Source organism: Ptychodera flava, chromosome 8 (assembly GCF_041260155.1).
Source record: "Ptychodera flava strain L36383 chromosome 8, AS_Pfla_20210202, whole genome shotgun sequence".
Classification (NCBI taxonomy): domain Eukaryota; kingdom Metazoa; phylum Hemichordata; class Enteropneusta; family Ptychoderidae; genus Ptychodera; species Ptychodera flava.
The window spans coordinates 17,895,360-17,908,596 of record NC_091935.1 but is presented as its reverse complement, the minus strand read 5'-3'; the positions used below and the strand labels follow the sequence as shown (position 1 = coordinate 17,908,596).

The following is a 13,237-nucleotide window of genomic DNA, read 5'->3' as shown; positions in this document are numbered from 1 at the left end:
ACGGCAGTTGGGGAGGGGAGAGCGCGCTTATATCTGCATCGTGTTCTCCCTTGCCCCTAAACAGTTGTCAAAGAAAATTAGAAAAATATATCGAAGGAACATTGAACTCTTGAATATTGTGAATTACTGTATCACAACTTAATTTGAATTTTGATTGACTTGATTTGCAAGGATTTCCAGTCACAAATGCATTATAGGATTATTCAGCGACTATTTCTAGGCAAACAGATACGTTCTATGACGTATAAGGACAAAAACACTTAACTTCATGCCACAGATGTCTGACGGGCGGGGCTTCTCTATGCCAGATTGTATTTAAGTAACGCGCAAGAGTTAGCGTATACTCTCTCCTTGTCGGCGACTGATGTAGTTTCCCGAACTCGTGACTCATAAAAAAGTGAAGATGTGGCTTTCAAAAGTTTTGGTTTTTGCTGCTACGTTTATTCTCCAGAAGGTAAAATATTTTTTATCGTACTGCATCTATTATCCTTAGATTCATTGGCAGCATGTACGCTAATTGATAATTAGACACAACGATCTCGTATTTGAATGTGATTTGCGGACTTCTGTTGTTCTTTCAGGTCATCGTGTTGTACACATACTTTCAAATATACAAAACTATTGATGTTGGTTATTGTAGAGCAATTTCTGCAGAATCTTAGACATTGCATTATAAATATGGAAGGGCATTGACTTTTAAGAAAACTAACTTCTGTTTTGAACTTTGAAGAAAACTCACTAAGTTTAACCGGACTTGCAAAGAACGCTGTCGGAGCTATTTTGAGACATATATCGCATGACAATAAGAAGTGAAAACAGGGTGTACATTGCCCAACCTGATTCCTCTTTCGGATCTAAACGAAATTCAAAACGACACGGTTAAATGTCTCTGATATATGGAAGCTAGCCATCATGGTATCAACGTGCCTGGGGAGCATGTTCAACCGCGGCTGTAAAGACCAACATTTCTTTTCGGTAGACATTCACTGTGAACGGTTTCAATTGAAACGGTTTTTTTTTTTACAATTATGTAGTTACAAAAACACACCGGTGGGCTTAAATCGTGTGTACAGACACATTTCGGGATATCAGTTAAACCTGTGTATAGTTGTCACACAGGGGACAAGAAGGAGTGACCACTATATGGAGTAGCCATTCTATATAAGCGTAGGGTAGGTGCGGCACTACTTTCAGTATAGGTGCCATTTCCTTTTAAAGTTTAAAGTTTAAAGTTTATTTATTTTCTAGAGCGCCTTTTCTATTCCTAAATATTCAAAAGCGCTACACACATTGATAATAAACCATAAAAAAGTCTGCAAGTTAAAAATCACTGCTGAAAACGAATAATAAAACTGGATACAATGTTAAAAGGTGGGCTAAATCTGTTGGTTAAAAAAGCACATTGCAATTGGTCCCTACAATTTATAGTACTGTTTAAACAAATGTGTTTTAAGTTCGCGCTTAAAAAGATCGATGTCAGTGGTTAACTTTAGTTGTCTGGGAATTGAGTTCCATAGTTTTGGCCCACAAATAGTGAGCGCTCTATCGTTGAGTGTATTAAATGAACGAGGTACAAGAAGATTGTGAATACTATCGTTACGTAAATTGTAACGTGTATTGCTGGTAGGTGTGAACAAATCCTGAATATACATAGGTGCTTTGCCATTCAAGGCCTTAAAAACTAGCAAAACTACTTTAAAATCGACTCTCGCCTTTACAGGCAGCCAGTGAAGCTCAATGAGAGATTGTGATATTCTGTCATTTTTTCTCAGACCTTTTAATAAGTCGTGCAGCATTATTCTGTACTCGCTGCAAACGATCGAACAAGTACTGCGGCATTCCATACAATATCAGATTTGCATAATCAAGATGAGAACTGACGAGAGAATGGACCAAAGTTTCACAAGCTTTCTGATTCAAGTATTTACGAATACGACGTAGATTATATAAGTTATGGTTGACTTTCTTGGAAACTTGGTTAACGTGAAAAGACATCGATAGATTTGAGTCAAGCCAGCCTCCAAGATTGCGGACGTGGTCAACTAATTTGATCTGATTACCTCCGATATCAATATGCTTGCTTCTTATTTTAGCTAATTGTTGTTTTGTCCCCAAGAGCATAACTTCAGTTTTGTTCTCGTTTAACTTCAGTCTATATGTTGACATCCAGGCTTGTATATCACGAACACACTTCTCTATACACTTTACAGCATCAGATTCATCTTCCATTCGAGGTTTAAACACTTTCAAAAGCTGCGTGTCATCAGCATAGCCATATGAAGTGAGTGAGCCGATATATCGAGTATAAATGTATTCGAACCTTTTCGTAAAGACATTTGAATTTGGTGAATTTTAAGCACAAACAAAGACAAAGAGAAACACAGATGTTTCTCTTTGTCTTTGATTTAAGACAATATAACAGCAATAATAAGATTTAATATAAAAAGTCTTTGAAAATCATGATACGCGCATTTAATTTCTAAACTAATAAAAGTGTATACAGCTGTTGGCGCTCGGTGGTTTTCTAGGCGCTCTGAAGTGCCTAAAATAAAGCCACAAAAATATGGGTTTTCCTGTCGCTTTTAAACCTTTTCCTCTAGATAGATGGTTTGTTTGTTTTTTCTCAACCAAATCAGATTGCACGGCTCACTCCCTGAATGAAGATATGTGAGCGCGCCGACTCGGAGCGACCAAGCATTGCCATTTACCCAGCACGTCATTGGTGTACTGGCCCCTTCCATTCCATCCTATAGCCATCCTTTATTATTTCCATCTGCACGTTTATCGAGTATAAATGTATTCGAACCTTTTCGTTAAGACATTTGAATTCGTGATTGGTTAAGCGCCTCTTGGTTGACATTGTATACTTCCCCTAGCAATCAAATGACCCCTGTCCAAAGAAACACGGCCTAGCTGGCGAAAATGAAGTTTCGTTGATAAGAATTTGATTTGATTTTGTGTTGAGAGCAAAACTATTACTATCTTTAAAATAGAACGCGCCTCGGGGACAAATATTCAGACTCTAAAATGTTTACAATTCTTTTCTGATACGTACCACTTGTGGGGCACCTTTTAAAAATCTCTTGGAGTGATAAAAAATTATTTCACCGTCTTAGTTTTTCGAAATTTGGAAATTAAAAAGTTTTATGTTTCTCCATGGTGATGCACAGTGATGCCGGCCACTTTGAATTGCGAATATCGGTAAATGTTTGGTAATTTGTTTCTGTAGTACCAAACTTTTCGCGGTGACCTCTGCTTTTATTCCTGATTTGTAAGAGAATGGTTAAAGGTTTTCATCGAGGAAAGTTTGAGCAAAAGTTTAAGTCTTTCACTTTCGAGGAGCATACTACCTTAATGAAACTATACAAAACAAGAGAGCCCCCTAGCGACTTATTTCCTTTTCGACATACACATTTAATTTCTATTCTCGTTATTTCATTAAAATTTCAAGGCCCAGTAATTGTTACCTTCGACCGTATCATTTGCGGGTTTTGTTGCATCTCTCGGTACATGTAACAGTTTCTAGGTCTACTTTCCACGGCAAGCTGGGCAAAAAACTTGTGAACATTAACTGAGTATATGAGTGTGCCCTGCACCTCAGCAGTCGGTGATTTTCGTGCACATTTGTTGAATGTAGGTTTTTCAATCAGTTGAGCTTAAAGGGACATCAGCTGTAACTTTTGACTAATTTTTCACTACTTTGTTTCAATGTATCAACCACAGAATTTTACTATAATCCGATCATCATGATCAATGCCCGGTGTCCTGCTTGCCAACACAGCCTGTATATGTGAAATGACCATTGTTATTATTGATAAATGTATTCTAGTCCGGACCTAAATACAAAATTTAAACAATAACAATGCAGATTATACTCATATAGGGTGTATTTATGAGCGAAATATTAGAAATTTCTCTATGGTTCAGGGATTCAGACCAGAAATTGCAGATGATACACAGAACAAACAAAATTTTAAAAATGACCAAAGTTACAACCAATGGATCTTTAATTTTTGAAACACACGTATTTTCCCATCCCTGACTGTAGTGATTCATTGATTAACTGCTGCCACCAGTGTTCACGCTAGCGCTTTACCTGTTTGAGGGCGCTACTCAAACACATAGCTCTCTTGATTCAGTTGCACCGTAGAGTCTCGCCTGTAGTGTGGAACACTGTCCCTCTTTTTGTGGAGGGGCCGTGTGTGGCACAAGAGAGCGCCCGCTCCCTAGCAATCTATTCCAATGTTAAGAAAACAGTATAAATTGCAACTGAAATTCCCAGGTGAGCTATTGCCTTGTCACAGATACGCAGATTAATACCACCTTCAACCAGTTAGTGTTGTCTTTGAGGAATTACTAAATATCACAAGCCTTAGGGTTTCAAAAATCTGGAATGCCATACCCTTCAGCTTTTTTGTGATGAATCTCGACAGATCGTCGACCCCACAGTACAATAAATTATCAACAATTCTCTTTGATTTGTATCATTGAAGGTTACCTCTCTCATAACTTCTTCAGTTCTGCATATTAGCGATAATGTGCATCATCTGAATAATTGTTAAATAATATATAGTAAAATTACATTTAGATTTTTCAGTGAAAGTTTCCAAATAACCATTGACCAACCATAAAAGTCACATTTTGTAGGTACTACAAATGCCGTACTTTTTGACAGCAAGTTATAACAAGCTGAACTTGAAGGGTCATTCTCTCAGAAAACTTAGTGTGCAAATTTCTTTTGTCATTTCCATTAGAAAAAATCGACATCATTTTATTTCATAAAACAGGTGCAACTAGTCTCCCCACTTTCCATCATATTATTCTGTATGGCTGAAGACACAGTCAGTGGAAAATTTTACAAAAATGCTATCTCCTCTCTCAATAATGCATAATTTTCAAAATCATTCAAAATCAGAATCGAGAAGAACGGTGTGCTTAAAAGTACGTTTTCAAAATTTTTACAACTAGTCTATGAATTAGTCTACACATGGGAGACATGGTAGACTTCCCTGAGTTCGAGGTATATCCGATGATACAAATCATAATGAATTATGGGAAATATACAGTACTGTGGATCCTTTTCCACAGAGCTGATGAAATTGTGTGAAGAAAAGCTGTGCAGCATAGCTTATACCAGCACAGGGTAATCTTGTGCAATCCTACCTACCATGAATTGCGTGTTTTTGGTGGTTTTGTCAAATGCTAAGTGAACCTCATTCTAATCTTTCGATGTTTACGTGTTAGTAAGAAATAGACTATAAAAATAGGTTGTTTTAATAATTTAAATATGTACAAAGGATAAATTAAGTGTGTACAGGGGTGCAACTCATTGTTCAAATAAGAAATAAAAATTTCCTTCGTTTATTTTACTCTTTAGCTCAATTGGATGCTGTATTCTACTACTGTGTTAGGATCGAGTGTTCTCGAAGCATACCGACTGGTTGGTAAATTCTACAGTCGTGTTAGTACATCTATAGCGTGTTCTCGAAGCACTTTCTCGTCAACGATTATTAGTTACAATTTACTACACTCAGAGGAAAATTCACACGTGACACATCAATCTCATGGAATCCTCCATGGAGAAAATTTTAGTGCCAATAGATGCAATATTAGAGTTTTTGTGTAAATAAAAAAATCCTGTCCTGAAAATTAAACAGGGAAAACCCATGAAATTCTACATTCCGTTCACCAATAACGTAACGAGGCAATCATCCTAAATAATTCCAATCTTCTGGCATGTAAAATAACATGTTCACTCCGTAATTCATAGTAGACGTAAAAATCTATTTATACACTTTCTACATCAACGTACACGCACCACGTTGAAGTGAATCCGGGGTGAGTGAAATTCACTGCAGAGCAGCTGTCACCGTGCGTTCAAACGACTTCACAGTATCATCACACACAGCCCCTCAAACACATCGCGTTTGACGTGACTTGCTGCTCACAGTATGAACACCTTCAACACAACAGAAAACACAAATTATCGAATACAGGAACGTCTTCTTGAATTGTTGCAGTTGAATATGACTTGTTAAATAATGTGTTAGGATGTTTTGGTTTTTTTTTCATCCGAGAGTTTTTTTAGGTCATAAGAGGATTTAAGAAACGTCGCTACTGTTTTACTTTCCAGTGAATATCAATTTTGTGAATAAATTTGCCTACAGATAAATCAGAATACATCACGTGTCTCTAAATCCTTTGCATGTTCTAAAAAGAATTATCATGACGTCATAATCTTCGATGTGAATAATATGATCGGATAATTTGCACAGCTTGTCATCACACTTCATTACCAAAGGCAACAGGTGTCGATATTCGCTCCAACGGACGTTCTCGACTGTGTGACACTGTCATCTTGTTAGGATACCGTAGTATACGCACGCCCTCAACGGTCAGCTCTGGCAAGGCCGACGGATGGAATACTTAACCCAGTTGTTTTTCTGAGCCAACTCAGCCGGACTTTCGCACTTTCTAATGTTGCCGCCCACTTTTAGGGCGATATTCGAAGGGTATAGTAGCATATCAAATACATAGCCTCCATCAGGGGCACCCATCTCAACAAGGCTATATACCCCGAACAGTTAGAACAACCAAGCACAATTTTCAATGAAACCGGAATATAAATTTTAAAATCAACATTTAGGCCCAAATACTGGCGTCTAAACTCTATATTTTCTTCAAAATTGTGAGGTCTGACACGCGAGACCACGCAGCAACGTTGTGCTGTTGATGTCGGTATCGACTATACGCACATTGCGTCACCGACAGCTTGTCAAATTTAGATTATGCATTAAAAATCGAAACAGGACGCCACAATAAAACGCCGGCACATAAAAGAGTCGGCGATCTCTGCGATGGCAAATGTGTAGAAGATGAACAACATTTTATCATTTCTTGCAAATTTCGCACCAGTCAAAGAAATCTCTTGTTTGCTGCAGCTACAAAATGTAACAAAACAGTCTTTGATATGTGTAATAAATTTGAATTCATAATGAAAAACACTAGCATATCAATTCCTCTAGCACAGTACATATCTACATGTATGAAATTGAGAATGGAACGCCTATCAGGAATATAATCATTTGTTTTATCTCGCTATCTTCATGAGATTAATTATTCTATTGTTTTTGGTATAGATTTTTTTATCTTATTATTACTTTGTTACTCAGTTTTGGTTTCTTTTGAGTAACTTCCTCATTTGTTTTTGTAACGCTTTTCTTCCCTTCAGAGGGAAGTTGTGTGTGTTCATTATGGATATTATATTATGCAGAATCGAAATTATTGGAATGAAATAAACCATTATTTGACCTTGTTTATAAATAAAACATTATTTTAACGAATACGTTCATGGTGTCTCATCGTAAAGTAATCACTGCAGTCCGATGAACACGTTCATAGTGCTCGGTTTGGTATTTGTTCGTCCCGCTCGTGATTGGCAAACGACAAAGAATTTCAGAGTCAAGTTAAGGCGAAGTGATGGTTTTGCGGCCCATTGTGTAATTGACAACCCCTCCCTGGAAGACAACCCAGGGGCTGTTTGGTGGCTGAGGCATCTGACACAGACATTGACTATCTTTTGCTTGTATAAAATGGCCTAAAAACTTTGCAACCATGCACGACTGTCCTGTACATTTACTTAAATCAGGTTTTATCGCTTTTCAGGCCAGCGCATCGGACCGAACACTTCTCTTCCGAGACACACACGGTAAGACATGATAATCATGGTTATGAGAGAACATTCGAAAACCTGTGTGCGCGCGCATGAGAGAGAGAGAGAGAGAGAGAGAGAGAGAGAGAGAGAGAGAGAGAGAGAGAGAGAGAGAGAGAGAGAGAGAGAGAGTTTACTGTCTGAGTCTTGTATTAATAGAGATTTTTTGTGAGTTAAAAACTTTTTTGAAAGACTGTATAATTTCTAAATGTTACCGTAGCGGTCGGAGATTAAAATTCCTCATCATATTAAAACTTGTTGAAATTTTTATTAATCCAGTTGGCGTAGTAAAATGGTAAATTTCTCCTTTATATGTTAGTTAACTTGCCCCGAAAATCGAAATTTGTGGTGTTTTCATCCGTAAAAAAGTCAGATTGTATTTCACTGTTCGATCAATGCAGTGCAAGAAGGAAAAAGTATGAATGTTATAGAAACCTTCCAATATGGCACATGTAATTTTGGACAGAAACTGGTTCTCGAACAGTGATCGGCGTGACTACTGACAAAGAAATGGTTGTGCTGGGGCAAGACGGTGAGTGGTCCGACCCTATCGAGAACAGTTGCTGTGTCGTCAGTGTGGCGGTACAACTAGGTGGAATCGTCGTCGGAGTTGGCGTGGACAACCAGCTGTATGAATGGAAGTCGAAGGGAGGAGAATGGTCGTGGGTTGGCCCTACCGAAAACAGTTGCTGTGTGATTTCAATAGCGGCCAGTTATGGAGGCCGTCTGCTGGGGATCACTACAGACAACAAAGTGGCGATCAAAAAGTCAAGTAGCAGTCCATGGATCAAGATACCCGACAGTTGCTGTTTCCAGAGCGTGGAGATACTGAGGGACGGGCGACTCTTTGCCGTCACATTGTACGGCAAGGTCAAGTCCAAAGTCGACATGGCCACCGGCGAATGGCAGAAACTATCGATCGACGGCCCGGAGATCAGAACCGTTATCTATCTTGATGAGCTGGGAATATCTGTCGCTCTGTCCAAAGATGGATGTGAAATGTACAAATTAGATGATGAGAAAATGGAATGGGGACCAAACATCAACGTCCTTGGCGAGCCGTGCCTGATCTCTATGGCCGATGGACTTGAACCGGGTGAGTTCCTGCTTGCGTTGCTGTTCGTACTTAGGGACCGTTCAGTTTTTACGTCCGGGGGCGGCAAAATCCAGGGGGGGGGTCATCGTTATTTTGGAATCCGCGAAGGGGGGGGGGGTCATCGCTTTTTCACTGGTAGGAAAGGGGGGTCATCATATTTTTAAAAAACATAATACCTACAATAAAGTTCACTTTATGCCCTGGCCATGATCGACCCTCTTTACCCGCCCGAAGGCGGCCCACTACAATAAATTGACTTTATGTATTACCCATGACCCTCTTAACGGGCAGACGCCTTTGGCGGCCCACTCCAATTAGGTTTATTTCCTGCAACGGCCATGATCGACCCTCTTTAACGATCACAAGTGACTGTGTGATCGACCCTCTTCACTGGCGGGCCGCCTGCGGTGGCCCACTACAATAAATTGACTTTATGTAATAGCCCACGTCAATGGGGGCATAGACGCCGAGCAGAATAGACCGATCACAAGTGACTGTGTGATCGACCCTCTTCACCGGTGGGCCGCCTGCGGCGGCCCACTACAATAAATTGACTTTTTGTAATAGCCCATGACCATCTTAACGGCCGGACGCCTTCAGCGGCCCTGTCCAGTAAAGTTTACTTTATGCAATGGCCATGATTGACCCTCTTTACTGGCGGGCCATCTTTGGTGGCCCACTAGAATAAAGTTGACTTTACGTAATGGCCCATGACCCTCTTAACCGGAGGGCTGCCTTTGACGAATCACTCCAATAAAGTTTACTTTATATAATGTCCATGGACATAAGTTGCCTATGGAAATAAAGTTAAAAATTGCCTTGCAGTCGTCCTAATTAACAGACGTTTGCATGGATGTGGCTGATAAGTTTGTGCACTGGTATCTCTGCTACACGAATAAAGTGCGCCGCGTACCGGAGTTCAAATCCAAACCCTGCGGGTAAATTTGACATATGGATTTTGGTTATTTTTCAGCGGGGAGGGGGGTTCATCAAATTTTTTCGTCTGACAAAGGGGGGGGGGTGTCATCTTTTTTCACGAAAAATGCAGGGGGTCTATATTTTTTTGAACACTGGCGACAAGATCTTGCCGGCCCCCCAGGCCGTAAAAACTGAACAGTCCCTATATTAAACAACTTATAAAACAACGTTTGGTATGAAGTGATGTAATCTCAGAAACGTTATATTGGCTTTGAAAACCAGTTTGTAAATGTTTGAGTGGGGTAAACGAGATTATAGTGTTCTAATTTCATGTGAAACGTGGAAGTAGGGTGAACGCGATGAGAGGGGTGTAAGCGATACTGAGGAGTTTCATCCAGATCCGGCAAAAAATATCTCACTACTGCGCAGACTCAAAGGTGGAAAAATCTGACCTGGGCTAGCGCTGTCAGATTTCAAATAGGTTAGTATGAAATCGGGGAGACACAACAGAAACTGTTGCGAATGAATTTATGAATATGTTTGTTAAAAATTCACCGACTTGAACCATGTCTAATCGGTTGCATATGGCATAAAAGAAACTTATCCATGATCATCAAATAAATTTCCAGTTTACACAGTGACTTTTATAAGCGTGCATTTAAGGAATGAGCGTACCAAATTGAAGACATCCTCAAAAATGGAGTGGGAGATGTGATTCCTTTAACTGAAGCAATATTGTGTGTGTAATTCACCCGTTAAATACGTTTTGAGTCTCACGGAAGCGTAACCCATGAATCGTGACTAATAGCGCAGCTACATGAAGCAACCCGCGAAATATGTGTATCGGTGTTTTTGCTAGATTTGGGGAATATTGAGCAGCAGGCATAGATACATGGTGTTGATACAATGTAAGCATTCTTACTATCATATACAGGACTATTATGTTATCTGAGAAAATAGAAAATTTATCAGAAAATAAACTTAATCAACATTTTTAATTTCTGCATTCTTTCCAGAGCTAATAACGTAAACTCCCCACGTACAAATGGTCTCTGCTGTTCCGGCAAAGTGAGTTGGTGCTGTAAAACGCATTTTCAATTTGTAAAATCCATCGTCTTTTTAAACTTTTTATGAGAGCTCCACAGTTATGGAGTGTAATCATTGCCAATATTTCGAATATTTCCTTTTTCATTGGCATAATTTCATTTAAGGTAGTATGCGCCTCGAAAGTGAAATACTTAAAATTTTGCTCCAACTTTCCTGAAAGAAATTTAAACTTTCATTACGACCATTCTCTTACAGAATTCTTTTACCAAATCAATAATAATAAAAATTGGGGGTCACCATGCAAAGTTTTGAACTAGTGAAACAAATTACCCAACTTAACATTTTGCGACACAAGTATTTGAAATTCAAAATGGCCGCCATTCCTGTGTTAACTCTATGGGGGAAAATTAAATTTGGATTTTCGAAAAACTATGACGGTTAAAGTGTTGCTTTCTCCAAGAGCTTTGAAATGAGCACCCACAAGTGGTACATCAGAAAGGAATGTAGAAATTTGAGAGTCCGACAATCTGTCCCCGAGGCGCGTTCTACCTTAATGAATTTCAATTCCATTTTCCATTTTATATAGCGTCTTCACATTTGTTATTCGCTGAGTTTAACATTGCAATGTGATCTTTTCTCAGATTTTGTATTGTAGTCAATTAATTGTTGAGTCTGTAATTAGTGTCACGTGTTCTTAACCTGACAAACGTTCTCCAAGAGTTACCTTTTCGTTTCAGTGATCGACTGACGTTTACAATCCTGATCACGTGAAGGTGAGTTTCAGCGTAGAACAGCCGCGGTTGAAGGTGTACTTGAGAGAATCCGTTTGTCTGTTTATCTATCTGTCTGTCAACCTACCTACGTACCTGCCACCTACCCATCCATCCATCCATCAATTCATTCATTCATCCTAGTCTGGTCCGCTGCCCCATTTCTGATGGGACAGGGGACCAGGCTATCATATATCTAGCTATCTATCCATCAATCAATCAATCAATCAATTCATCTGCATGCAGGCCAATCTGTCCGTCAATCTATATATACGTATCTATGTAACGTTTTACTTCATTATCACCTACAGCATTATTATCTAACACATGCATCTATGTTGCCTACCGCTATTTCAGTCAGTGTACTGATTCTAACCTTTCGGGTGACTTCTCCAGTGCATATAGCGAGTTTGCTCATGTAAGACTCTCTGCAGAGATTACTGACGCTTGTTGCGCAATGACAGAGAAATAGGCATTTGCTATAAGACATTCTCTTTATTCCTTTTTTTCCAGCAAAACTGGACAAATTATCGGTTTGTTGTAGGCTGCAGAGGTGGAGGCTTAATAATGCTCTATTAAAGATGATAAGTATTTTGAACCATGCAAGAAATTGTTATTTGTTGTGTCAATGAATTTAAGTAAATGAATAAAATAGTATTCTCCAGCAAACAAGCGATATTGTAGCATTCTTGTTTGTTAATGTTGACGGAGTGATAATTGACGAGGATGACGATGATTATAAATATATATATATACATATATATATATATATATATATATATATATATATATATATATATATATATATATATATACTTGTTTAGTTCAAGATCAGCATAATCTAAAATATTACATTTCCGCTACAAATTTGTTTCGTATAGGCTGCAGAGCCGCCTACACTCATCGGGTGGCTGTGATCGACTGAAACTTTAGGCGGGAAACGATTTCTTTTGTTTTGTTTTTGTTGGCACCTGTTTGTTGCAAAAGGTAGAATAATTAGTGACTGCACAAGACTGCTCTTGTGCAGTCACTAATTATTCAACCTTTTGCAACAAACAGGTGCCAACAAAAACAAAACAAAAGAAATCGTTTCCCGCCTAAAGTTTTAGTCGATCACAGCCACCCGAGGAGTGTAGGCGGCTCTGCAGCCTATACGAAACAAATTTGTAGTGGAAATGTAATATTTTAGATTATGCTGATCAACTCAGTTGTGTGTGTATATATATATATATATATATATATATATATATATATATATATATATATATATATATATATATATATATATATATATATATATATATATATATATATATATGGTAATATAGATGGTAATAGTGTTCCCACCTCAAAAAGGTGGTTGTGATTATGGGGATGATAAATGCTGATGATGATTCTGAACGTATAGTTGTGGTGGTGTTTATCTTCTAATGGTGGTGAGACTGCTGCGACTGGTGAAGGTGAAGGTGAAGGTAATGTTGGTAACGATGACGACCATGATGATGATGATGTTGATGATGGTGGTATTGGTGTGGTGTTAGTGATGATTATGACGTTGTTTTTTCTGCTGCTGCTGCTGCTGCTGATGATGATGACGATGATGACGTTGATGATGATGAAACCTTAAGCGGACAGATAAGCTCTGTTTACCCTACATTTCCCTACATCGACATTAAATCCTGAGATATTTTGAGG

General features: G+C 38.7%; 1 protein-coding gene across 1 annotated transcript; it reads left to right on the top strand.

Annotated features, from left to right (window-relative positions):
- The first annotated feature begins 314 nt into the window (after window positions 1-314).
- LOC139138701 (uncharacterized) lies at window positions 315-12,211 on the top strand. The gene is made up of 6 exons (XM_070707204.1): window positions 315-454; window positions 7,666-7,708; window positions 8,178-8,807; window positions 10,742-10,793; window positions 11,510-11,545; window positions 12,056-12,211. The coding sequence occupies exons 1-4, from the start codon at window positions 404-406 to the stop codon at window positions 10,753-10,755; spliced, it is 738 nt and encodes a 245-aa protein (XP_070563305.1). The 5' UTR covers window positions 315-403; the 3' UTR covers window positions 10,756-10,793; window positions 11,510-11,545; window positions 12,056-12,211.
- The last annotated feature ends 1,026 nt before the right edge of the window (window positions 12,212-13,237 follow it).

Coding starts and splice junctions, on each gene's coding strand:
- LOC139138701 (XM_070707204.1), top strand. CDS start 404: ATGTGGCTTTCAAAAGTTTTGGTTTTTGCTGCTACGTTTATTCTCCAG. Junction 455..7,665: donor CTACGTTTATTCTCCAGAAG/GTAAAATATTTT, acceptor ATCGCTTTTCAG/GCCAGCGCATCGGACCGAAC. Junction 7,709..8,177: donor TCTCTTCCGAGACACACACG/GTAAGACATGAT, acceptor AATTTTGGACAG/AAACTGGTTCTCGAACAGTG.